Genomic DNA, 26625 nt, shown 5'->3' on the forward strand with positions numbered 1-26625 from the left:
ATAAAGCGGTGTTTCCCCACTCCAGCCCTCAAGTCAACCTATCATTAAGCCTTCATTAAACATCTTTCCAACCACTCTTTTCGCGAGTAAAGTCAAACTGTATTAAAACAAAAACATCACGACAGCTGTAATGGAAACAGGAAGCGTCAGTACAATTTTTATAAATGCAGACAGACAAGTCGTTGGTTCGACTCTTTTGGAGTCGGTAAAATGTATTGTGAGAAATAGCGGTGGAAACCATCATATCGAAGTCAACTTGGGAGTCACGCGATGATGTGGTCCTCTCACTACCACTCAGGAAACCATGCAGTTTATTAGCATACATATTAAATAATTGATGAATGTCACACGGTGATGAAAGTGCAAGGTGATCTTGATGTTCCTTTCCAATAAAAATCAAGGGTCTGATTCTGGTGACATGATGATCGATGCAAAAAAATACAAAAATTGTTATTCATAATAATGTAATGTAAACTAGCCTACCTGCACGGTCTCTGAGGTCTGTTAGCTAGAGTGCACGTGCCAAGACCAGAGTTGGCACATTTGCTATTTAACACAACAGTTGACAAAACTTAACACGTTGAACTTTAGATTTTTATTCCTTAAATGAAAATGGTTGCAAAAAAAGTACATTGTGTGTACTACGTCATCACGCAGTGATTTCTAACTGCAACAAGTCCGTTTATGAAAATCTGTCGCCAATTGGTTGTAAACCTAGCTAACAACTTGAAATCGGGTGATTTGGTAAACACTGCTGTAGAGCACAGCAATCATATATTTACCACGGTTTGATTGAATTCTGTCCCGAGGCCCAAACCTGTATAATGGCTGTTATCACTTCAAAATGAGATATCAGATTTAACAAACCAATTCCAGTACAAAGTAAAACTAGGGGATATAATGTCTGAGCAGCTTCAAAAAGGGACGCTGTGGTCCCGAGCAGATCACTGCTCATTGCCCCAGCACTCCTCAACCCCAAATGAGAAAATAGAAATCCATAGACAACCCTTCATCCTCATAAATCTGTCCTATACATTGAAAAGTAGGTCTTCCCTGGCCCTAAACCATGAAGGCCAGTGAGTCTGCAGGTGAATGTGTTCCACAGTCAAGGTAACAAAGGTTGGGCAGGCTCAAGACTCCCTTGAATTGGCTCATGAACAGACAAGAATCTGCCCTCTGGTAGGTAATACTGCCAGCTGGAGAGGTCAGAAGGTGTGATGGAGCTGAAGTGGTTCCTGGGGTCACAGGTCATCAAAGCAGGAACTTTCCAACAATGGAAAAATAAAAAGTACTGTGTTACTGAGAGTAGAGCAAAGACTGAAAACAATAGGTGTTGAGACACTTGTAGATATGAAGATATTACTAAGTAATTAACACCTTTACAATTAAGTAAATTAGCATTTCACCAATATGTAAACTGTGAAACTCAACGACCAATACCTCAATGTGTATGTCTGCGTGTCTGCTGTATGGGTGGGGAAGTTAGTTCTCACAGTGAAGAAAATCTGCTTCCTGTTTTGGAACATCAATTTATATTCAGGATGTTGCATTTTCCTTTTTCTTTGTCTGGGATCTGCCCTCTCTTGCTCATAGGTCTCTCGTCTCTCTGAATGTACATAACCATTCACTTCCCTCACTCCTCTTTTCCGCCCCTGTGCTCACTGCTCAGACAGTTGGCTTCTTCACGCCACATTCTTTGTCTGATCTAATGATAACAGGCTAAACCAACGGTTTTATCAGTCCGTGCAGCAAACCCCCTTTCCGTCTGCTTCTTCTAACAGCTGTCATATGGTTCCCTTTGTGCCACCCCTGATCCTCTCATCTCCCTGCATTACAAACTCTTCACTGCTGCTATCCATGCCCAGACGTCTTTTGACAACCTGTGAATTCTTGCCCGTTGTCAGTGAAAAGCCTATCAGTGTGCAATATCACTTCTTAGTGTTAGTGTGTGGAAGGTGAAGTATAGTGCTTCAGCCTCTTACCTGGGAGAGAGTTGTGGAGAGGACAGTGTCCCCCTACTCCTTTACTGCACCACACAGGCCGTGCAGCACTGCTCCTGTTTCTCTGGCAGCGTGGCATAGTTCATCTGACGGACGATCTCAGCAAACAGCTCGTCCACCATGGTCTTGCTCTTGGCTGAGGTCTCGATGAAGGGGCAGCCCCACTCCTGAGCCAGGGCCCGACCGTCTGCACCTGCCACCTCCCTCTCAGACTCCAGGTCCACCTTGTTGCCCACCAGAATCAGTGGCACCTTCTCAAAGCGCTTGACCCGCACGATCTGGTCTCGCATCGGCCTGATGTCCTGGAGTTAGGGATGGATAGAAAGGAGATTCTCAGGAACTGTGGGAAAACGTTTGTGCAACAACCATTGCTGCATAGCTCTTTGATGTATATCAATGAGTTAAGTAGCAGCCCATTGGCCATTCTTCCAACCTGTTGAGCTTATACAATTTTGGATTTAGCCCATAGGTGTAGGGATTAAGGCTATGGCTGGATCTCTGCAAATGGCTCCTGATTTGTCAAAAATGGGGTTACGACTCAAAACGAAGACAACTGAGATGGCTCAGTAGGCCCACTTAAAACATGGGTACAATGCATCTTGATAGCTGGTGATGCTAGCAAGAGCTATGCTCCTTGACATGTGGGCAGGTATTGGTAACAGGTAATAAGGGCCTTTACCTGAAAAGACTGTTGATTGACGAGACTGTAGACAAGTATGAAACCCTGGCCGTTCTTGATGTACAGGTCTCTCATGGAGGCGAACTGTTCTGTCCCTGCCGTGTCAAGGATCTCCAACACCGAAGGCGACGAGTCCACTTCAATCTCTTTCCGATAGAAGTCCTCAATTGTAGGGTCATATTTTTCGATGAACGTGCCCGTGACAAACTGGACAGTCAGCGCGGACTTGCCAACGCCTCCGCTTCCCAACACAACCACTTTGTACTCCTTCATTAGGGTGCACGAGCTCGACCTGGGCTACTTAGCTGGCTAGCTGGATTGTTTTTCCTTTGACAACATTAAATCAAGCAAACCTTGAAAGCACTCCTCTGCAAACTAACAAGTGAACCTCAGTTAAAATGTTAACACGTATGCTTAACAGTTGGAAAACATACAAGAAGTTAAAACAAACACAAATCTGGTTAAAATACAGAAATCTTGGACTGAGTAAGCTAGCTAGCAAAGTTGGCTCAATCCACAACGCCCCTCCATGCTCGCTCACGATAAGGAGCCTTATGCCAAATCCTACACAGACAGTAAATATACCTTGACACGAATATGGGCAGTAGTTGCTTTAATCTGCCCCAAAACGGCGCATTAGATGGCTTGGTGGCTAACTTAGCTAAGATGCACAATACGATAATGATTTCCTATTGTCCCCATTTATGGAGAGCATGTGAAGGTGGCTTGCTCACATACTGTTCCACATCATAAACCATACCGGTGCCGCAAAAGCGCAATGCCAACGTCTGCCACGGCGGGTCCCTGGCCTTATCCCGAGCGGGCTGCACTTAACAGCCAGATAGCGTTTAGGAACCTTGGGTTGGAGTTTTAGTCCAATGCTGTCGACAGTACACTGCTTGCTGTTTAGGATGAGAAGGTGGAAGACCTCCCACTCCCTTCCCTAATTTCGTCCTCACGGCCTCTCCCTACTGATACTGCCTCACCCTCGCGACCACCACTGAGCTGTAATGTCTTGTGGAACCGAGTATGTTAGCAGCTCGTATTTTCTTTCCAAATCTATAAAATGAGGGAGCACCAAATATGTGGTACGAATAGTATATGTTCTAGTCCTCAGCAGGGACATTAAAACGATACCCGACAATCCAAAATGCAGGCCATAATGTAAAGGAAGGAGCATGGTGGGGAATGTGCAATTTAATTGGTCCTTGAAGAGCTATTGGCATTCCCATTGGTTAAACTATAACTTCAGGCGGGACAGTAGATCGAAACGTTTGAACGTTTAGAATTTGCACGTAGAAATGTGCTGCATAGAACGGAACTTTCAGGATTCAGTTTCAACATTTAGTGAGCTATTTACAGAAACTATGTTATATGTTATTGGCAATAAATAATTTGTCTGATATGTCATTTATTTTGTGTGTGAATTTATAACTGTGCTCAAGCTTTTCCCAGTAGGTGGAATGGGAGACTCCAAACATTGATGTGAATTTGTGTTCTCATCTGCTTTTGACCTTTTTTTCTGGATGATTTTGCTCAGGATTCTATTTTTACGAATGTAAGGTTGACCTCTGTTGATAAGCGTATCAGCCATGCCACAGAGCATAGTCAATGGGCTAGGGCACAAAACAAAACAGATAACCCAGACGACCATAGGAGTGAAACTAACTTCGAACAGGGACACAGACACACTGCTACATTGCCTTTCTCATTTTACAATGAAAAAACCCGAACAATACCAAACTACTCATGAACCATTAAGAGAGATCACCATTTAAGTGCTTTATTACAATGTAAAACAAAAATAAAATAAGTCATACATGTATTTCTATCATTTTATTTATACATATTGAAAATAACTGGTATGTAGCACAGTTCTCTAGCACATACAAGTGCAAGCTAAATATCTGTAGCTGTTCATTTATTAGTAAATGTTGGGAGCTGTGACTCTATGTATTATACTGGAGGCTGTCCTTTCCTCTGCTTACAGTAGAAAGGCCTTGGAGCGATCCACTGAGACGCAGTGAGCATAAGCACGACAAAAGACAGGAAAACAGTGACCGTGTTTCGGGCGACTAACATGCATTTCCCCACGATCAACTGATCCTAATGTTATTCCACAGACAGTCAGCAGGGAGAACTCCAGACTCGCAGGTTTTTCTGCTATCATAAACCCAAAACTCACTAACCCAACAATACAACTATTTCCACCACTGGGCTTACTGCAGTCACTACTTCAACCTTTACTGAACTACCATGAAAAATACTTTTAGACAGCTGAAGCAAGCATACTTTTTAAAAAGTATCCTTACTTAAGGACGAGGGATTTGGCAGGGTGGTCATTGAGATTTCATACTTCTTGTTGGAGGCACAGGGGGATTAGCTCAAATGGTAGAGCGCTCGCTTAGCATGCGAGAGGTAGCGGGATCGATGCCCGCATCCTCCAACTATTTAGTTTGGTTCAATCAGCACACATTGTTGTTGTAGCTCTGGATACTAACCCAACAATACAACTATTTCCACCACTGGGCTTACTCCTATCACTACTTCAACCTTTACTGAACTACCATGAAAAATACTTTTAGACAGCTGAAGCAAGCATACCTGTTAAAAAGTATCCTTTCTGATGGACGAGGGATTTGGCAGTGCGGTCATTGAGATTTCATACTTCTTGTTGGAGGCACAGGGGGATTAGCTCAAGCTAAGTATCTGAAGTGAACTGCCTCAACTCCTCTCTAACTACAGACTCCATCACTCTCCATCTTATTATTATCATCTGAAGCTTTGGAAGCCATCGGCCAAGTATGTACCAGATCACCTTGAGTTTATTTGAGTTTTTAAAGCTACTTTGAGATTCTGTGTGTAATGAAAAGTGCTATATAGAATAAATCATAATTATTATTATTTATCCTACAGGGGAGGAGGAGCCCTTGTCATAATGGCTTTGCGATATGATGGACAGCCTTCTTTTTGCTACTAAACAGGTCCTAATATCTTAGTCTGTGTGCCAGTTCATTCTCTCTTTTGACTTTGTTGTGGCAAGCAGAAACACACTGGAATTTAGGAAATCCCACCAAACCACCGAATTATTACTTCAATTAAAGGGACAAATTATGTGGTCGCTTGGGGTAATGCAAAAATCCCCTTTGGTTATCACATGTAGGCACATGTGTAGTTTATGAGACAGATCTTTGATTTAGTAGCTGTTCATTTGTTAGTAAATGTTGGGAGCTGTGACTCTTATTTATTCTACTGGAAGGCTGTCCTCTCCTCTGCTTACAGTAGAAAGGCCTTGGAGCGATCCACTGAGACGCAGTGAGCATAAGCACGACAAAAGACAGGAAAACAGTGACCATGTTTCGGGCGACTAACATGCATTTCCCCACGATCAACTGATCCTAATGTTATTCCACAGACAGCCAGCAGGGGGAACTCCAGACTCGCAGGTTTTTCTGCTATCATACACCCAAAACTCACTAACCCAACAATACAACTATTTCCACCACTGGGCTTACTGCAGTCACTACTTCCACCTTTACTGAACTACCATGAAAAATACTTTTAGACAGCTGAAGCAAGCATACTTTTTAAAAAGTATCCTTACTTAAGGACGAGGGATTTGGCAGTGTGGTCATTGAGATTTCATACTTCTTGTTGGAGGCACAGGGGGATTAGCTCAAATGGTAGAGCGCTCGCTTAGCATGCGAGAGGTAGCGGGATCGATGCCCGCATCCTCCAACTATTTAGTTTGGTTCAATCAGCACACATTGTTGTTGTAGCTCTGGATACTAACCCAACAATACAACTATTTCCACCACTGGGCTTACTCCTATCACTACTTCAACCTTTACTGAACTACCATGAAAAATACTTTTAGACAGCTGAAGCAAGCATACCTGTTAAAAAGTATCCTTTCTCATGGACGAGGGATTTGGCAGTGCGGTCATTGAGATTTCATACTTCTTGTTGGAGGCACAGGGGGATTAGCTCAAATGGTAGAGCGCTCGCTTAGCATGCGAGAGGTAGCGGGATCGATGCCCGCATCCTCCAACTATTTAGTTTGGTTCAATCAGCACACATTGTTGTTGTAGCTCTAGACTGATTTAACTAATCGAAGGATTAGTAAACAAATTGAATCAAGCGTGCTTGTCTGGCTCTAAAATGTGAATGTGTATTGCTGGGGCAACCTGAGGACTGCAGTTGGGAAACACCAGTGGGAAATACGTAGAGTGTGGTGGCGAGTTGAAATATTGATTCAAAATAGACCAAACAGTAGACGACGCTATCGTGGCTGTTCATAATATATTAGGCTAAGTACTGTTTTATACTCTGCACTTTCAATTGTTGTGAGTTCATGACGTATTTCCCATGTAGTGTTTTAATAGGATCATTTAGGGACAGTTCAAAAATTACTGGGTGAGTGGGGGCTTGTAGCTCTCAAACTCTAGGGGTGTTTTTCCAAACATACTACCTACCATGCTCCACACTCATGCTCCGATTGTATTCTCCACTCCGTTCTCTTGAGTACGTTTTTGTGTGGACGCGAGTGAGGAGAATGCATAAAGCAATACATTTAAGAAGCACTCGCACTCCCCCTACTGTATTACCTCACGCTTCACAGCCCCATTCACTGAACCTCCTTCCAGCCAGGACAATGGCAACAATAGACGAATCAAGATATACACAAAGCAAACGTTTGACGTCACAATTATCAGCTAGATATGTGAATCGTAACAATTTAGCTAGCCAGATAGCTAAACAGGACAAAAATGACCTAAAACGAATAATATGTAAGATAGATGTCAATTCTTCATGGTTACATTAGCTAGCTAACAATGCTTTGTTGCTATCTGGCTAGTTAACAGTACTAGTAGCTAGCCAGTCAGCCCTATTGACTAATTATGGGCTTGCGATCTAAGGTACTTAGGCAGGTAACGTTAAACATGCCGAACAATACCAAATTACTCATGAACCATTAAGAGGGATCCCCATTTAAGTGATTTATTAAAAGGTAAAACAAAAAGAGCAGGAGTCATACATATATTTCTATCTCTATATTTATACATATTGAAAATAATTGGTATGTAGCACAGTTCTCTAGCACATACAAGTGCAAGCTAAGTATCTGAAGTGAACTGCCTCAACTCCTCTCTAACTACAGACTCCATCACTCTCCATCTTATTATTATCATCTGAAGCTTTGGAAGCCATCGGCCAAGTATGTACCAGATCACCTTGAGTTTATTTGAGTTTTTAAAGCTACTTTGAGATTCTGTGTGTAATGAAAAGTGCTATATAGAATAAATCATAATTATTATTATTTATCCTACAGGGGAGGAGGAGGCCTTGTCATAATGGCTTTGCGATATGATGGACAGCCTTCTGTTTGCTACTAAACAGGTCCTAATATCTTAGTCTGTGTGCCAGTTCATTCTCTCTTTTGACTTTGTTGTGGCAAGCAGAAACACACTGGAATTTAGGAAATCCCACCAAACCACCGAATTATTACTTCAATTAAAGGAACAAATTATGTGGTCGCTTGGGGTAATGCAAAAAATCCCCTTTGGTTATCACATGTAGGCACATGTGTAGTTTATGAGACAGATCTTTGATTTAGTAGCTGTTCATTTGTTAGTAAATGTTGGGAGCTGTGACTCTTATTTATTCTACTGGAAGGCTGTCCTCTCCTCTGCTTACAGTAGAAAGGCCTTGGAGCGATCCACTGAGACGCAGTGAGCATAAGCACGACAAAAGACAGGAAAACAGTGACCATGTTTCGGGCGACTAACATGCATTTCCCCACGATCAACTGATCCTAATGTTATTCCACAGACAGCCAGCAGGGGGAACTCCAGACTCGCAGGTTTTTCTGCTATCATACACCCAAAACTCACTAACCCAACAATACAACTATTTCCACCACTGGGCTTACTGCAGTCACTACTTCCACCTTTACTGAACTACCATGAAAAATACTTTTAGACAGCTGAAGCAAGCATACTTTTTAAAAAGTATCCTTACTTATGGACGAGGGATTTGGCAGTGTGGTCATTGAGATTTCATACTTCTTGTTGGATGCACAGGGGGATTAGCTCAAATGGTAGAGCGCTCGCTTAGCATGCGAGAGGTAGCGGGATCGATGCCCGCATCCTCCAACTATTTAGTTTGGTTCAATCAGCACACATTGTTGTTGTAGCTCTGGATACTAACCCAACAATACAACTATTTCCACCACTGGGCTTACTCCTATCACTACTTCAACCTTTACTGAACTACCATGAAAAATACTTTTAGACAGCTGAAGCAAGCATACTTGTTAAAAAGTATCCTTTCTTATGGACGAGGGATTTGGCAGTGCGGTCATTGAGATTTCATACTTCTTGTTGGAGGCACAGGGGGATTAGCTCAAATGGTAGAGCGCTCGCTTAGCATGCGAGAGGTAGCGGGATCGATGCCCGCATCCTCCAACTATTTAGTTTGGTTCAATCAGCACACATTGTTGTTGTAGCTCTAGACTGATTTAACTAATCGAAGGATTAGTAAACAAATTGAATCAAGCGTGCTTGTCTGGCTCTAAAATGTGAATGTGTGTTGCTGGGGCAACCTGAGGACTGCAGTTGGGAAACACCAGTGGGAAATACGTAGAGTGTGGTGGCGAGTTGAAATATTGATTCAAAATAGACCAAACAGTAGACGACGCTATCGTGGCTGTTCATAATATATTAGGCTAAGTACTGTTTTATACTCTGCACTTTCAATTGTTGTGAGTTCATGACGTATTTCCCATGTAGCGTTTTAATAGGATAATTTAGGGACAGTTCAAAAATTACTGGGTGAGTGGGGGCTTGTAGCTCTCAAACTCTAGGGGTGTTTTTCCAAACATACTACCTACCATGCTCCACACTCATGCTCCGATTGTATTCTCCACTCCGTTCTCTTGAGTACGTTTTTGTGTGGACGCGAGTGAGGAGAATGCATAAAGCAATACATTTAAGAAGCACTCGCACTCCCCCTACTGTATTACCTCACGCTTCACAGCCCCATTCACTGAACCTCCTTCCAGCCAGGACAATGGCAACAATAGACGAATCAAGATATACACAAAGCAAACGTTTGACGTCACAATTATCAGCTAGATATGTGAATCGTAACAATTTAGCTAGCCAGATAGCTAAACAGGACAAAAATGACCTAAAACGAATAATATGTAAGATAGATGTCAATTCTTCATGGTTACATTAGCTAGCTAACAATGCTTTGTTGCTATCTGGCTAGTTAACAGTACTAGTAGCTAGCCAGTCAGCCCTATTGACTAATTATGGGCTTGCGATCTAAGGTACTTAGGCAGGTAACGTTAAACATGCCGAACAATACCAAATTACTCATGAACCATTAAGAGGGATCCCCATTAAAGTGATTTATTAAAAGGTAAAACAAAAAGAGCAGGAGTCATACATATATTTCTATCTCTATATTTATACATATTGAAAATAATTGGTATGTAGCACAGTTCTCTAGCACATACAAGTGCAAGCTAAGTATCTGAAGTGAACTGCCTCAACTCCTCTCTAACTACAGACTCCATCACTCTCCATCTTATTATTATCATCTGAAGCTTTGGAAGCCATCAGCCAAGTATGTACCAGATCACCTTGAGTTTATTTGAGTTTTTAAAGCTACTTTGAGATTCTGTGTGTAATGAAAAGTGCTATATAGAATAAATCATAATTATTATTATTTATCCTACAGGGGAGGAGGAGGCCTTGTCATAATGGCTTTGCGATATGATGGACAGCCTTCTGTTTGCTACTAAACAGGTCCTAATATCTTAGTCTGTGTGCCAGTTCATTCTCTCTTTTGACTTTGTTGTGGCAAGCAGAAACACACTGGAATTTAGGAAATCCCACCAAACCACCGAATTATTACTTCAATTAAAGGGACAAATTATGTGGTCGCTTGGGGTAATGCAAAAAATCCCCTTTGGTTATCACATGTAGGCACATGTGTAGTTTATGAGACAGATCTTTGATTTAGTAGCTGTTCATTTGTTAGTAAATGTTGGGAGCTGTGACTCTTATTTATTCTACTGGAAGGCTGTCCTCTCCTCTGCTTACAGTAGAAAGGCCTTGGAGCGATCCACTGAGACGCAGTGAGCATAAGCACGACAAAAGACAGGAAAACAGTGACCATGTTTCGGGCGACTAACATGCATTTCCCCACGATCAACTGATCCTAATGTTATTCCACAGACAGCCAGCAGGGGGAACTCCAGACTCGCAGGTTTTTCTGCATCATACACCCAAAACTCACTAACCCAACAATACAACTATTTCCACCACTGGGCTTACTGCAGTCACTACTTCAACCTTTACTGAACTACCATGAAAAATACTTTTAGACAGCTGAAGCAAGCATACTTTTTAAAAAGTATCCTTACTTAAGGACGAGGGATTTGGCAGGGTGGTCATTGAGATTTCATACTTCTTGTTGGAGGCACAGGGGGATTAGCTCAAAAGGTAGAGCGCTCGCTTAGCATGCGAGAGGTAGCGGGATCGATGCCCGCATCCTCCAACTATTTAGTTTGGTTCAATCAGCACACATTGTTGTTGTAGCTCTGGATACTAACCCAACAATACAACTATTTCCACCACTGGGCTTACTCCTATCACTACTTCAACCTTTACTGAACTACCATGAAAAATACTTTTAGACAGCTGAAGCAAGCATACCTGTTAAAAAGTATCCTTTCTGATGGACGAGGGATTTGGCAGTGCGGTCATTGAGATTTCATACTTCTTGTTGGAGGCACAGGGGGATTAGCTCAAGCTAAGTATCTGAAGTGAACTGCCTCAACTCCTCTCTAACTACAGACTCCATCACTCTCCATCTTATTATTATCATCTGAAGCTTTGGAAGCCATCGGCCAAGTATGTACCAGATCACCTTGAGTTTATTTGAGTTTTTAAAGCTACTTTGAGATTCTGTGTGTAATGAAAAGTGCTATATAGAATAAATCATAATTATTATTATTTATCCTACAGGGGAGGAGGAGCCCTTGTCATAATGGCTTTGCGATATGATGGACAGCCTTCTGTTTGCTACTAAACAGGTCCTAATATCTTAGTCTGTGTGCCAGTTCATTCTCTCTTTTGACTTTGTTGTGGCAAGCAGAAACACACTGGAATTTAGGAAATCCCACCAAACCACCGAATTATTACTTCAATTAAAGGGACAAATTATGTGGTCGCTTGGGGTAATGCAAAAATCCCCTTTGGTTATCACATGTAGGCACATGTGTAGTTTATGAGACAGATCTTTGATTTAGTAGCTGTTCATTTGTTAGTAAATGTTGGGAGCTGTGACTCTTATTTATTCTACTGGAAGGCTGTCCTCTCCTCTGCTTACAGTAGAAAGGCCTTGGAGCGATCCACTGAGACGCAGTGAGCATAAGCACGACAAAAGACAGGAAAACAGTGACCATGTTTCGGGCGACTAACATGCATTTCCCCACGATCAACTGATCCTAATGTTATTCCACAGACAGCCAGCAGGGGGAACTCCAGACTCGCAGGTTTTTCTGCTATCATACACCCAAAACTCACTAACCCAACAATACAACTATTTCCACCACTGGGCTTACTGCAGTCACTACTTCCACCTTTACTGAACTACCATGAAAAATACTTTTAGACAGCTGAAGCAAGCATACTTTTTAAAAAGTATCCTTACTTAAGGACGAGGGATTTGGCAGTGTGGTCATTGAGATTTCATACTTCTTGTTGGAGGCACAGGGGGATTAGCTCAAATGGTAGAGCGCTCGCTTAGCATGCGAGAGGTAGCGGGATCGATGCCCGCATCCTCCAACTATTTAGTTTGGTTCAATCAGCACACATTGTTGTTGTAGCTCTGGATACTAACCCAACAATACAACTATTTCCACCACTGGGCTTACTCCTATCACTACTTCAACCTTTACTGAACTACCATGAAAAATACTTTTAGACAGCTGAAGCAAGCATACCTGTTAAAAAGTATCCTTTCTTATGGACGAGGGATTTGGCAGTGCGGTCATTGAGATTTCATACTTCTTGTTGGAGGCACAGGGGGATTAGCTCAAATGGTAGAGCGCTCGCTTAGCATGCGAGAGGTAGCGGGATCGATGCCCGCATCCTCCAACTATTTAGTTTGGTTCAATCAGCACACATTGTTGTTGTAGCTCTAGACTGATTTAACTAATCGAAGGATTAGTAAACAAATTGAATCAAGCGTTCTTGTCTGGCTCTAAAATGTGAATGTGTATTGCTGGGGCAACCTGAGGACTGCAGTTGGGAAACACCAGTGGGAAATACGTAGAGTGTGGTGGCGAGTTGAAATATTGATTCAAAATAGACCAAACAGTAGACGACGCTATCGTGGCTGTTCATAATATATTAGGCTAAGTACTGTTTTATACTCTGCACTTTCAATTGTTGTGAGTTCATGACGTATTTCCCATGTAGTGTTTTAATAGGATAATTTAGGGACAGTTCAAAAATTACTGGGTGAGTGGGGGCTTGTAGCTCTCAAACTCTAGGGGTGTTTTTCCAAACATACTACCTACCATGCTCCACACTCATGCTCCGATTGTATTCTCCACTCCGTTCTCTTGAGTACGTTTTTGTGTGGACGCGAGTGAGGAGAATGCATAAAGCAATACATTTAAGAAGCACTCGCACTCCCCCTACTGTATTACCTCACGCTTCACAGCCCCATTCACTGAACCTCCTTCCAGCCAGGACAATGGCAACAATAGACGAATCAAGATATACACAAAGCAAACGTTTGACGTCACAATTATCAGCTAGATATGTGAATCGTAACAATTTAGCTAGCCAGATAGCTAAACAGGACAAAAATGACCTAAAACGAATAATATGTAAGATAGATGTCAATTCTTCATGGTTACATTAGCTAGCTAACAATGCTTTGTTGCTATCTGGCTAGTTAACAGTACTAGTAGCTAGCCAGTCAGCCCTATTGACTAATTATGGGCTTGCGATCTAAGGTACTTAGGCAGGTAACGTTAAACATGCCGAACAATACCAAATTACTCATGAACCATTAAGAGGGATCCCCATTTAAGTGATTTATTAAAAGGTAAAACAAAAAGAGCAGGAGTCATACATATATTTCTATCTCTATATTTATACATATTGAAAATAATTGGTATGTAGCACAGTTCTCTAGCACATACAAGTGCAAGCTAAGTATCTGAAGTGAACTGCCTCAACTCCTCTCTAACTACAGACTCCATCACTCTCCATCTTATTATTATCATCTGAAGCTTTGGAAGCCATCGGCCAAGTATGTACCAGATCACCTTGAGTTTATTTGAGTTTTTAAAGCTACTTTGAGATTCTGTGTGTAATGAAAAGTGCTATATAGAATAAATCATTATTATTATTATTTATCCTACAGGGGAGGAGGAGGCCTTGTCATAATGGCTTTGCGATATGATGGACAGCCTTCTGTTTGCTACTAAACAGGTCCTAATATCTTAGTCTGTGTGCCAGTTCATTCTCTCTTTTGACTTTGTTGTGGCAAGCAGAAACACACTGGAATTTAGGAAATCCCACCAAACCACCGAATTATTACTTCAATTAAAGGAACAAATTATGTGGTCGCTTGGGGTAATGCAAAAAATCCCCTTTGGTTATCACATGTAGGCACATGTGTAGTTTATGAGACAGATCTTTGATTTAGTAGCTGTTCATTTGTTAGTAAATGTTGGGAGCTGTGACTCTTATTTATTCTACTGGAAGGCTGTCCTCTCCTCTGCTTACAGTAGAAAGGCCTTGGAGCGATCCACTGAGACGCAGTGAGCATAAGCACGACAAAAGACAGGAAAACAGTGACCATGTTTCGGGCGACTAACATGCATTTCCCCACGATCAACTGATCCTAATGTTATTCCACAGACAGCCAGCAGGGGGAACTCCAGACTCGCAGGTTTTTCTGCTATCATACACCCAAAACTCACTAACCCAACAATACAACTATTTCCACCACTGGGCTTACTGCAGTCACTACTTCCACCTTTACTGAACTACCATGAAAAATACTTTTAGACAGCTGAAGCAAGCATACTTTTTAAAAAGTATCCTTACTTATGGACGAGGGATTTGGCAGTGTGGTCATTGAGATTTCATACTTCTTGTTGGATGCACAGGGGGATTAGCTCAAATGGTAGAGCGCTCGCTTAGCATGCGAGAGGTAGCGGGATCGATGCCCGCATCCTCCAACTATTTAGTTTGGTTCAATCAGCACACATTGTTGTTGTAGCTCTGGATACTAACCCAACAATACAACTATTTCCACCACTGGGCTTACTCCTATCACTACTTCAACCTTTACTGAACTACCATGAAAAATACTTTTAGACAGCTGAAGCAAGCATACTTGTTAAAAAGTATCCTTTCTTATGGACGAGGGATTTGGCAGTGCGGTCATTGAGATTTCATACTTCTTGTTGGAGGCACAGGGGGATTAGCTCAAATGGTAGAGCGCTCGCTTAGCATGCGAGAGGTAGCGGGATCGATGCCCGCATCCTCCAACTATTTAGTTTGGTTCAATCAGCACACATTGTTGTTGTAGCTCTAGACTGATTTAACTAATCGAAGGATTAGTAAACAAATTGAATCAAGCGTGCTTGTCTGGCTCTAAAATGTGAATGTGTATTGCTGGGGCAACCTGAGGACTGCAGTTGGGAAACACCAGTGGGAAATACGTAGAGTGTGGTGGCGAGTTGAAATATTGATTCAAAATAGACCAAACAGTAGACGACGCTATCGTGGCTGTTCATAATATATTAGGCTAAGTACTGTTTTATACTCTGCACTTTCAATTGTTGTGAGTTCATGACGTATTTCCCATGTAGTGTTTTAATAGGATAATTTAGGGACAGTTCAAAAATTACTGGGTGAGTGGGGGCTTGTAGCTCTCAAACTCTAGGGGTGTTTTTCCAAACATACTACCATGCTCCACACTCATGCTCCGATTGTATTCTCCACTCCGTTCTCTTGAGTACGTTTTTGTGTGGACGCGAGTGAGGAGAATGCATAAAGCAATACATTTAAGAAGCACTCGCACTCCCCCTACTGTATTACCTCACGCTTCACAGCCCCATTCACTGAACCTCCTTCCAGCCAGGACAATGGCAACAATAGACGAATCAAGATATACACAAAGCAAACGTTTGACGTCACAATTATCAGCTAGATATGTGAATCGTAACAATTTAGCTAGCCAGATAGCTAAACAGGACAAAAATGACCTAAAACGAATAATATGTAAGATAGATGTCAATTCTTCATGGTTACATTAGCTAGCTAACAATGCTTTGTTGCTATCTGGCTAGTTAACAGTACTAGTAGCTAGCCAGTCAGCCCTATTGACTAATTATGGGCTTGCGATCTAAGGTACTTAGGCAGGTAACGTTAAACATGCCGAACAATACCAAATTACTCATGAACCATTAAGAGGGATCCCCATTTAAGTGATTTATTAAAAGGTAAAACAAAAAGAGCAGGAGTCATACATATATTTCTATCTCTATATTTATACATATTGAAAATAATTGGTATGTAGCACAGTTCTCTAGCACATACAAGTGCAAGCTAAGTATCTGAAGTGAACTGCCTCAACTCCTCTCTAACTACAGACTCCATCACTCTCCATCTTATTATTATCATCTGAAGCTTTGGAAGCCATCGGCCAAGTATGTACCAGATCACCTTGAGTTTATTTGAGTTTTTAAAGCTACTTTGAGATTCTGTGTGTAATGAAAAGTGCTATATAGAATAAATCATAATTATTATTATTTATCCTACAGGGGAGGAGGAGCCCTTGTCATAATGGCTTTGCGATATGATGGACAGCCTTCTGTTTGCTACTAAACAGGTCCTAATATCTTAGTCTGTGTGCCAGTTCATTCTCTCTTTTGACTTTGTTGTGGCAAGCAGAAACACACTGGAATTTAGGAAATCCCACCAAACCACCGAATTATTACTTCAATTAAAGGGACAAATTATGTGGTCGCTTGGGGTAATGCAAAAATCCCCTTTGGTTATCACATGTAGGCACATGTGTAGTTTATGAGACAGATCTTTGATTTAGTAGCTGTTCATTTGTTAGTAAATGTTGGGAGCTGTGACTCTTATTTATTCTACTGGAAGGCTGTCCTCTCCTCTGCTTACAGTAGAAAGGCCTTGGAGCGATCCACTGAGACGCAGTGAGCATAAGCACGACAAAAGACAGGAAAACAGTGACCATGTTTCGGGCGACTAACATGCATTTCCCCACGATCAACTGATCCTAATGTTATTCCACAGACAGCCAGCAGGGGGAACTCCAGACTCGCAGGTTTTTCTGCTATCATACACCCAAAACTCACTAACCCAACAATACAACTATTTCCACCACTGGGCTTACTGCAGTCACTACTTCCACCTTTACTGAACTACCATGAAAAATACTTTTAGACAGCTGAAGCAAGCATACTTTTTAAAAAGTATCCTTACTTATGGACGAGGGATTTGGCAGTGTGGTCATTGAGATTTCATACTTCTTGTTGGATGCACAGGGGGATTAGCTCAGATGGTAGAGCGCTCGCTTAGCATGCGCGAGGTAGCGGGATCGATGCCCGCATCCTCCAACTATTTACTGTTCAATCAGCACACATTGTTGTTGTAGCTCTGGATACTAACCCAACAATACAACTATTTCCACCACTGGGCTTACTGCAGTCACTACTTCCACCTTTACTGAACTACCATGAAAAATACTTTTAGACAGCTGAAGCAAGCATACTTGTTAAAAAGTATCCTTTCTTATGGACGAGGGATTTGGCAGTGTGGTCATTGAGATTTCATACTTCTTGTTGGATGCACAGGGGGATTAGCTCAAATGGTAGAGTGCTCGCTTAGCATGCGAGAGGTAGCGGGATCGATGCCCGCATCCTCCAACTATTTAGTTTGGTTCAATCAGCACACATTGTTGTTGTAGCTCTGGACTGATTTAACTAATCGAAGGATTAGTAAACAAATTGAATCAAGCGTGCTTGTCTGGCTCTAAAATGTGAATGTGTGTTGCTGGGGCAACCTGAGGACTGCAGTTGGGAAACACCAGTGGGAAATACGTAGAGTGTGGTGGCGAGTTGAAATATTGATTCAAAATAGACCAAACAGTAGACGACGCTATCGTGGCTGTTCATAATATATTAGGCTAAGTACTGTTTTATACTCTGCACTTTCAATTGTTGTGAGTTCATGACGTATTTCCCATGTAGTGTTTTAATAGGATAATTTAGGGACAGTTCAAAAATTACTGGGTGAGTGGGGGCTTGTAGCTCTCAAACTCTAGGGGTGTTTTTCCAAACATACTACCATGCTCCACACTCATGCTCCGATTGTATTCTCCACTCCGTTCTCTTGAGTACGTTTTTGTGTGGACTCGAGTGAGGAGAATGCATAAAGCAATACATTTAAGAAGCACTCGCACTCCCCCTACTGTATTACCTCACGCTTCACAGCCCCATTCACTGAACCTCCTTCCAGCCAGGACAATGGCAACAATAGACGAATCAAGATATACACAAAGCAAACGTTTGACGTCACAATTATCAGCTAGATATGTGAATTGTAACAATTTAGCTAGCCAGATAGCTAAACAGGACAAAAATGACCTAAAACGAATAATATGTAAGATAGATGTCAATTCTTCATGGTTACATTAGCTAGCTAACAATGCTTTGTTGCTATCTGGCTAGTTAACAGTACTAGTAGCTAGCCAGTCAGCCCTATTGACTAATTATGGGCTTGCGATCTAAGGTACTTAGGCAGGTAACGTTAAACATGCCGAACAATACCAAATTACTCATGAACCATTAAGAGGGATCCCCATTTAAGTGATTTATTAAAAGGTAAAACAAAAAGAGCAGGAGTCATACATATATTTCTATCTCTATATTTATACATATTGAAAATAATTGGTATGTAGCACAGTTCTCTAGCACATACAAGTGCAAGCTAAGTATCTGAAGTGAACTGCCTCAACTCCTCTCTAACTACAGACTCCATCACTCTCCATCTTATTATTATCATCTGAAGCTTTGGAAGCCATCGGCCAAGTATGTAACAGATCACCTTGAGTTTATTTGAGTTTTTAAAGCTACTTTGAGATTCTGTGTGTAATGAAAAGTGCTATATAGAATAAATCATAATTATTATTATTTATCCTACAGGGGAGGAGGAGCCCTTGTCATAATGGCTTTGCGATATGATGGACAGCCTTCTGTTTGCTACTAAACAGGTCCTAATATCTTAGTCTGTGTGCCAGTTCATTCTCTCTTTTGACTTTGTTGTGGCAAGCAGAAACACACTGGAATTTAGGAAATCCCACCAAACCACCGAATTATTACTTCAATTAAAGGGACAAATTATGTGGTCGCTTGGGGTAATGCAAAAATCCCCTTTGGTTATCACATGTAGGCACATGTGTAGTTTATGAGACAGATCTTTGATTTAGTAGCTGTTCATTTGTTAGTAAATGTTGGGAGCTGTGACTCTTATTTATTCTACTGGAAGGCTGTCCTCTCCTCTGCTTACAGTAGAAAGGCCTTGGAGCGATCCACTGAGACGCAGTGAGCATAAGCACGACAAAAGACAGGAAAACAGTGACCATGTTTCGGGCGACTAACATGCATTTCCCCACGATCAACTGATCCTAATGTTATTCCACAGACAGCCAGCAGGGGGAACTCCAGACTCGCAGGTTTTTCTGCTATCATACACCCAAAACTCACTAACCCAACAATACAACTATTTCCACCACTGGGCTTACTGCAGTCACTACTTCCACCTTTACTGAACTACCATGAAAAATACTTTTAGACAGCTGAAGCAAGCATACTTGTTAAAAAGTATCCTTTCTTATGGACGAGGGATTTGGCAGTGTGGTCATTGAGATTTCATACTTCTTGTTGGATGCACAGGGGGATTAGCTCAAATGGTAGAGCGCTCGCTTAGCATGCGAGAGGTAGCGGGATCGATGCCCGCATCCTCCAACTATTTAGTTTGGTTCAATCAGCACACATTGTTGTTGTAGCTCTGGATACTAACCCAACAATACAACTATTTCCACCACTGGGCTTACTCCTATCACTACTTCAACCTTTACTGAACTACCATGAAAAATACTTTTAGACAGCTGAAGCAAGCATACTTGTTAAAAAGTATCCTTTCTTATGGAGGAGGAATTTGGCAGTGCGGTCATTGAGATTTCATACTTCTTGTTGGAGGCACAGGGGGATTGGCTCAAATGGTAGAGCGCTCGCTTAGCATGTGAGAGGTAGCGGGATCGATGCCCGCATCCTCCAACTATTTAGTTTGGTTCAATCAGCACACATTGTTGTTGTAGCTCTGGATACTAACCCAACAATACAACTATTTCCACCACTGGGCTTACTCCTATCACTACTTCAACCTTTACTGAACTACCATGAAAAATACTTTTAGACAGCTGAAGCAAGCATACTTGTTAAAAAGTATCCTTTCTTATGGACGAGGGATTTGGCAGTGCGGTCATTGAGATTTCATACTTCTTGTTGGAGGCACAGGGGGATTAGCTCAAATGGTAGAGCGCTCGCTTAGCATGCGAGAGGTAGCGGGATCGATGCCCGCATCCTCCAACTATTTAGTTTGGTTCAATCAGCACACATTGTTGTTGTAGCTCTGGATACTAACCCAACAATACAACTATTTCCACCACTGGGCTTACTCCTATCACTACTTCAACCTTTACTGAACTACCATGAAAAATACTTTTAGACAGCTGAAGCAAGCATACTTGTTAAAAAGTATCCTTTCTTATGGACGAGGGATTTGGCAGTGCGGTCATTGAGATTTCATACTTCTTGTTGGAGGAACAGGGGGATTAGCTCAAATGGTAGAGTGCTCGCTTAGCATGCGAGAGGTAGCGGGATCGATTCCCGCATCCTCCAACTATTTAGTTTGGTTCAATCAGCACACATTGTTGTTGTAGCTCTGGACTGATTTAACTAATCGAAGGATTAGTAAACAAATTGAATCAAGCGTGCTTGTCTGGCTCTAAAATGTGAATGTGTGTTGCTGGGGCAACCTGAGGACTGCAGTTGGGAAACACCAGTGGGAAATACGTAGAGTGTGGTGGCGAGTTGAAATATTGATTCAAAATAGACCAAACAGTAGACGACGCTATCGTGGCTGTTCATAATATATTAGGCTAAGTACTGTTTTATACTCTGCACTTTCAATTGTTGTGAGTTCATGACGTATTTCCCATGTAGTGTTTTAATAGGATAATTTAGGGACAGTTCAAAAATTACTGGGTGAGTGGGGGCTTGTAGCTCTCAAACTCTAGGGGTGTTTTTCCAAACATACTACCATGCTCCACACTCATGCTCCGATTGTATTCTCCACTCCGTTCTCTTGAGTACGTTTTTGTGTGGACGCGAGTGAGGAGAATGCATAAAGCAATACATTTAAGAAGCACTCGCACTCCCCCTACTGTATTACCTCACGCTTCACAGCTCCTTCCAGCCAGGACAATGGCAACAATAGACGAATCAAGATATACACAAAGCAAACGTTTGACGTCACAATTATCAGCTAGATATGTGAATCGTAACAATTTAGCTAGCCAGATAGCTAAACAGGACAAAAATGACCTAAAACGAATAATATGTAAGATAGATGTCAATTCTTCATGGTTACATTAGCTAGCTAACAATGCTTTGTTGCTATCTGGCTAGTTAACAGTACTAGTAGCTAGCCAGTCAGCCCTATTGACTAATTATGGGCTTGCGATCTAAGGTACTTAGGCAGGTAACGTTAAACATGCCGAACAATACCAAATTACTCATGAACCATTAAGAGGGATCCCCATTAAAGTGATTTATTAAAAGGTAAAACAAAAAGAGCAGGAGTCATACATATATTTCTATCTCTATATTTATACATATTGAAAATAATTGGTATGTAGCACAGTTCTCTAGCACATACAAGTGCAAGCTAAGTATCTGAAGTGAACTGCCTCAACTCCTCTCTAACTACAGACTCCATCACTCTCCATCTTATTATTATCATCTGAAGCTTTGGAAGCCATCGGCCAAGTATGTACCAGATCACCTTGAGTTTATTTGAGTTTTTAAAGCTACTTTGAGATTCTGTGTGTAATGAAAAGTGCTATATAGAATAAATTATAATTATTATTATTTATCCTACAGGGGAGGAGGAGCCCTTGTCATAATGGCTTTGCGATATGATGGACAGCCTTCTGTTTGCTACTAAACAGGTCCTAATATCTTAGTCTGTGTGCCAGTTCATTCTCTCTTTTGACTTTGTTGTGGCAAGCAGAAACACACTGGAATTTAGGAAATCCCACCAAACCACCGAATTATTACTTGAATTAAAGGGACAAATTATGTGGTCGCTTGGGGTAATGCAAAAAATCCCCTTTGGTTATCACATGTAGGCACATGTGTAGTTTATGAGACAGATCTTTGATTTAGTAGCTGTTCATTTGTTAGTAAATGTTGGGAGCTGTGACTCTTATTTATTCTACTGGAAGGCTGTCCTCTCCTCTGCTTACAGTAGAAAGGCCTTGGAGCGATCCACTGAGACGCAGTGAGCATAAGCACGACAAAAGACAGGAAAACAGTGACCATGTTTCGGGCGACTAACATGCATTTCCCCACGATCAACTGATCCTAATGTTATTCCACAGACAGCCAGCAGGGGGAACTCCAGACTCGCAGGTTTTTCTGCTATCATACACCCAAAACTCACTAACCCAACAATACAACTATTTCCACCACTGGGCTTACTGCAGTCACTACTTCCACCTTTACTGAACTACCATGAAAAATACTTTTAGACAGCTGAAGCAAGCATACTTTTTAAAAAGTATCCTTACTTATGGACGAGGGATTTGGCAGTGTGGTCATTGAGATTTCATACTTCTTGTTGGATGCACAGGGGGATTAGCTCAAATGGTAGAGCGCTCGCTTAGCATGCGAGAGGTAGCGGGATCGATGCCCGCATCCTCCAACTATTTAGTTTGGTTCAATCAGCACACATTGTTGTTGCAGCTCTGGATACTAACCCAACAATACAACTATTTCCACCACTGGGCTTACTCCTATCACTACTTCAACCTTTACTGAACTACCATGAAAAATACTTTTAGACAGCTGAAGCAAGCATACTTGTTAAAAAGTATCCTTTCTTATGGACGAGGGATTTGGCAGTGCGGTCATTGAGATTTCATACTTCTTGTTGGAGGCACAGGGGGATTAGCTCAAATGGTAGAGCGCTCGCTTAGCATGCGAGAGGTAGCGGGATCGATGCCCGCATCCTCCAACTATTTAGTTTGGTTCAATCAGCACACATTGTTGTTGTAGCTCTGGACTGATTTAACTAATCGAAGGATTAGTAAACAAATTGAATCAAGCGTGCTTGTCTGGCTCTAAAATGTGAATGTGTGTTGCTGGGGCAACCTGAGGACTGCAGTTGGGAAACACCAGTGGGAAATACGTAGAGTGTGGTGGCGAGTTGAAATATTGATTCAAAATAGACCAAACAGTAGACGACGCTATCGTGGCTGTTCATAATATATTAGGCTAAGTACTGTTTTATACTCTGCACTTTCAATTGTTGTGAGTTCATGACGTATTTCCTATGTAGTGTTTTAATAGGATAATTTAGGGACAGTTCAAAAATTACTGGGTGAGTGGGGGCTTGTAGCTCTCAAACTCTAGGGGTGTTTTTCCAAACATACTACGATGCTCCACACTCATGCTCCGATTGTATTCTCCACTCCGTTCTCTTGAGTACGTTTTTGTGTGGACGCGAGTGAGGAGAATGCATAAAGCAATACATTTAAGAAGCACTCGCACTCCCCCTACTGTATTACCTCACGCTTCACAGCCCCATTCACTGAACCTCCTTCCAGCCAGGACAATGGCAACAATAGACGAATCAAGATATACACAAAGCAAACGTTTGACGTCACAATTATCAGCTAGATATGTGAATCGTAACAATTTAGCTAGCCAGATAGCTAAACAGGACAAAAATGACCTAAAACGAATAATATGTAAGATAGATGTCAATTCTTCATGGTTACATTAGCTAGCTAACAATGCTTTGTTGCTATCTGGCTAGTTAACAGTACTAGTAGCTAGCCAGTCAGCCCTATTGACTAATTATGGGCTTGCGATCTAAGGTACTTAGGCAGGTAACGTTAAACATGCCGAACAATACCAAATTACTCATGAACCATTAAGAGGGATCCCCATTTAAGTGATTTATTAAAAGGTAAAACAAAAAGAGCAGGAGTCATACATATATTTCTATCTCTATATTTATACATATTGAAAATAATTGGTATGTAGCACAGTTCTCTAGCACATACAAGTGCAAGCTAAGTATCTGAAGTGAACTGCCTCAACTCCTCTCTAACTACAGACTCCATCACTCTCCATCTTATTATTATCATCTGAAGCTTTGGAAGCCATCGGCCAAGTATGTACCAGATCACCTTGAGTTTATTTGAGTTTTTAAAGCTACTTTGAGATTCTGTGTGTAATGAAAAGTGCTATATAGAATAAATCATAATTATTATTATTTATCCTACAGGGGAGGAGGAGCCCTTGTCATAATGGCTTTGCGATATGATGGACAGCCTTCTGTTTGCTACTAAACAGGTCCTAATATCTTAGTCTGTGTGCCAGTTCATTCTCTCTTTTGACTTTGTTGTGGCAAGCAGAAACACACTGGAATTTAGGAAATCCCACCAAACCACCGAATTATTACTTCAATTAAAGGGACAAATTATGTGGTCGCTTGGGGTAATGCAAAAATCCCCTTTGGTTATCACATGTAGGCACATGTGTAGTTTATGAGACAGATCTTTGATTTAGTAGCTGTTCATTTGTTAGTAAATGTTGGGAGCTGTGACTCTTATTTATTCTACTGGAAGGCTGTCCTCTCCTCTGCTTACAGTAGAAAGGCCTTGGAGCGATCCACTGAGACGCAGTGAGCATAAGCACGACAAAAGACAGGAAAACAGTGACCATGTTTCGGGCGACTAACATGCATTTCCCCACGATCAACTGATCCTAATGTTATTCCACAGACAGCCAGCAGGGGGAACTCCAGACTCGCAGGTTTTTCTGCTATCATACCCAAAACTCACTAACCCAACAATACAACTATTTCCACCACTGGGCTTACTGCAGTCACTACTTCCACCTTTACTGAACTACCATGAAAAATACTTTTAGACAGCTGAAGCAAGCATACTTTTTAAAAAGTATCCTTACTTATGGACGAGGGATTTGGCAGTGTGGTCATTGAGATTTCATACTTCTTGTTGGATGCACAGGGGGATTAGCTCAAATGGTAGAGCGCTTGCTTAGCATGCGAGAGGTAGCGGGATCGATGCCCGCATCCTCCAACTATTTAGTTTGGTTCAATCAGAACACATTGTTGTTGTAGCTCTGGATACTAACCCAACAATACAACTATTTCCACCACTGGGCTTACTCCTATCACTACTTCAACCTTTACTGAACTACCATGAAAAATACTTTTAGACAGCTGAAGCAAGCATACTTGTTAAAAAGTATCCTTTCTTATGGACGAGGAATTTGGCAGTGCGGTCATTGAGATTTCATACTTCTTGTTGGAGGCACAGGGGGATTGGCTCAAAAGGTAGAGCGCTCGCTTAGCATGTGAGAGGTAGCGGGATCGATGCCCGCATCCTCCAATTATTTAGTTTGGTTCAATCAGCACACATTGTTGTTGTAGCTCTGGATACTAACCCAACAATACAACTATTTCCACCACTGGGCTTACTCCTATCACTACTTCAACCTTTACTGAACTACCATGAAAAATACTTTTAGACAGCTGAAGCAAGCATACTTGTTAAAAAGTATCCTTTCTTATGGACGAGGGATTTGGCAGTGCGGTCATTGAGATTTCATACTTCTTGCTGGAGGAACAGGGGGATTAGCTCAAATGGTAGAGCGCTCGCTTAGCATGCGAGAGGTAGCGGGATCGATGCCCGCATCCTCCAACTATTTAGTTTGGTTCAATCAGCACACATTGTTGTTGTAGCTCTGGACTGATTTAACTAATCGAAGGATTAGTAAACAAATTGAATCAAGCGTGCTTGTCTGGCTCTAAAATGTGAATGTGTGTTGCTGGGGCAACCTGAGGACTGCAGTTGGGAAACACCAGTGGGAAATACGTAGAGTGTGGTGGCGAGTTGAAATATTGATTCAAAATAGACCAAACAGTAGACGACGCTATCGTGGCTGTTCATAATATATTAGGCTAAGTACTGTTTTATACTCTGCACTTTCAATTGTTGTGAGTTCATGACGTATTTCCCATGTAGTGTTTTAATAGGATAATTTAGGGACAGTTCAAAAATTACTGGGTGAGTGGGGGCTTGTAGCTCTCAAACTCTAGGGGTGTTTTTCCAAACATACTACCATGCTCCACACTCATGCTCCGATTGTATTCTCCACTCCGTTCTCTTGAGTACGTTTTTGTGTGGACGCGAGTGAGGAGAATGCATAAAGCAATACATTTAAGAAGCACTCGCACTCCCCCTACTGTATTACCTCACGCTTCACAGCCCCATTCACTGAACCTCCTTCCAGCCAGGACAATGGCAACAATAGACGAATCAAGATATACACAAAGCAAACGTTTGACGTCACAATTATCAGCTAGATATGTGAATCGTAACAATTTAGCTAGCCAGATAGCTAAACAGGACAAAAATGACCTAAAACGAATAATATGTAAGATAGATGTCAATTCTTCATGGTTACATTAGCTAGCTAACAATGCTTTG

The 26625-nt window shown here is 41.6% G+C and overlaps 1 protein-coding gene and 17 non-coding genes across 18 annotated transcripts; 17 read left to right on the forward strand and 1 right to left on the reverse strand.

Annotated features, from left to right (window-relative positions):
* Positions 1 to 572: 572 nt before the first annotated feature.
* On the reverse strand, positions 573 to 4870 carry rap2c (RAP2C, member of RAS oncogene family). Its single transcript, XM_021583920.3, has 3 exons — positions 2680 to 4870; positions 1983 to 2302; positions 573 to 1263 (listed from the first exon to the last, which is right to left on the reverse strand). Exons 1-2 carry the CDS (start codon positions 2950 to 2952, stop codon positions 2024 to 2026), a joined length of 552 nt encoding a protein of 183 aa, XP_021439595.1. The 5' UTR covers positions 2953 to 4870; the 3' UTR covers positions 573 to 1263; positions 1983 to 2023.
* A 182-nt stretch (positions 4871 to 5052) lies between these two features.
* Positions 5053 to 5125, forward strand: trnaa-agc (transfer RNA alanine (anticodon AGC)). Its single transcript has one exon. It is a non-coding gene; the product is annotated as a tRNA-Ala (tRNA).
* Positions 5126 to 6344: 1219 nt separating this feature from the next.
* On the forward strand, positions 6345 to 6417 carry trnaa-agc (transfer RNA alanine (anticodon AGC)). Its single transcript has one exon. It is a non-coding gene; the product is annotated as a tRNA-Ala (tRNA).
* Positions 6418 to 6656: 239 nt separating this feature from the next.
* On the forward strand, positions 6657 to 6729 carry trnaa-agc (transfer RNA alanine (anticodon AGC)). The gene has a single exon. It is a non-coding gene; the product is annotated as a tRNA-Ala (tRNA).
* Positions 6730 to 8761: 2032 nt separating this feature from the next.
* Positions 8762 to 8834, forward strand: trnaa-agc (transfer RNA alanine (anticodon AGC)). The gene has a single exon. It is a non-coding gene; the product is annotated as a tRNA-Ala (tRNA).
* A 239-nt stretch (positions 8835 to 9073) lies between these two features.
* Positions 9074 to 9146, forward strand: trnaa-agc (transfer RNA alanine (anticodon AGC)). The gene has a single exon. It is a non-coding gene; the product is annotated as a tRNA-Ala (tRNA).
* A 3323-nt stretch (positions 9147 to 12469) lies between these two features.
* trnaa-agc (transfer RNA alanine (anticodon AGC)) lies at positions 12470 to 12542 on the forward strand. The gene has a single exon. It is a non-coding gene; the product is annotated as a tRNA-Ala (tRNA).
* Positions 12543 to 12781: 239 nt separating this feature from the next.
* On the forward strand, positions 12782 to 12854 carry trnaa-agc (transfer RNA alanine (anticodon AGC)). The gene has a single exon. It is a non-coding gene; the product is annotated as a tRNA-Ala (tRNA).
* Positions 12855 to 14886: 2032 nt separating this feature from the next.
* trnaa-agc (transfer RNA alanine (anticodon AGC)) lies at positions 14887 to 14959 on the forward strand. Its single transcript has one exon. It is a non-coding gene; the product is annotated as a tRNA-Ala (tRNA).
* Positions 14960 to 15198: 239 nt separating this feature from the next.
* On the forward strand, positions 15199 to 15271 carry trnaa-agc (transfer RNA alanine (anticodon AGC)). The gene has a single exon. It is a non-coding gene; the product is annotated as a tRNA-Ala (tRNA).
* A 2027-nt stretch (positions 15272 to 17298) lies between these two features.
* Positions 17299 to 17371, forward strand: trnaa-agc (transfer RNA alanine (anticodon AGC)). Its single transcript has one exon. It is a non-coding gene; the product is annotated as a tRNA-Ala (tRNA).
* Positions 17372 to 17607: 236 nt separating this feature from the next.
* trnaa-agc (transfer RNA alanine (anticodon AGC)) lies at positions 17608 to 17680 on the forward strand. The gene has a single exon. It is a non-coding gene; the product is annotated as a tRNA-Ala (tRNA).
* A 2027-nt stretch (positions 17681 to 19707) lies between these two features.
* Positions 19708 to 19780, forward strand: trnaa-agc (transfer RNA alanine (anticodon AGC)). Its single transcript has one exon. It is a non-coding gene; the product is annotated as a tRNA-Ala (tRNA).
* A 551-nt stretch (positions 19781 to 20331) lies between these two features.
* Positions 20332 to 20404, forward strand: trnaa-agc (transfer RNA alanine (anticodon AGC)). The gene has a single exon. It is a non-coding gene; the product is annotated as a tRNA-Ala (tRNA).
* A 239-nt stretch (positions 20405 to 20643) lies between these two features.
* trnaa-agc (transfer RNA alanine (anticodon AGC)) lies at positions 20644 to 20716 on the forward strand. The gene has a single exon. It is a non-coding gene; the product is annotated as a tRNA-Ala (tRNA).
* A 2013-nt stretch (positions 20717 to 22729) lies between these two features.
* On the forward strand, positions 22730 to 22802 carry trnaa-agc (transfer RNA alanine (anticodon AGC)). The gene has a single exon. It is a non-coding gene; the product is annotated as a tRNA-Ala (tRNA).
* Positions 22803 to 23041: 239 nt separating this feature from the next.
* Positions 23042 to 23114, forward strand: trnaa-agc (transfer RNA alanine (anticodon AGC)). Its single transcript has one exon. It is a non-coding gene; the product is annotated as a tRNA-Ala (tRNA).
* A 2649-nt stretch (positions 23115 to 25763) lies between these two features.
* On the forward strand, positions 25764 to 25836 carry trnaa-agc (transfer RNA alanine (anticodon AGC)). The gene has a single exon. It is a non-coding gene; the product is annotated as a tRNA-Ala (tRNA).
* The last annotated feature ends 789 nt before the right edge of the window (positions 25837 to 26625 follow it).

Source organism: Oncorhynchus mykiss, chromosome 25 (assembly GCF_057628025.1).
Source record: "Oncorhynchus mykiss isolate SJ-2025 chromosome 25, ASM5762802v1, whole genome shotgun sequence".
Classification (NCBI taxonomy): domain Eukaryota; kingdom Metazoa; phylum Chordata; class Actinopteri; order Salmoniformes; family Salmonidae; genus Oncorhynchus; species Oncorhynchus mykiss.

Excerpts from the sequence above, each read along its gene's own strand:
- rap2c (XM_021583920.3), bottom strand. The coding sequence starts at position 2,952 with ATGAAGGAGTACAAAGTGGTTGTGTTGGGAAGCGGAGGCGTTGGCAAG. Across the intron at positions 2,303-2,679 it reads TCAATCAACAGTCTTTTCAG|GACATCAGGCCGATGCGAGA; the intron begins GTAAAGGCCCTT and ends CCCTAACTCCAG.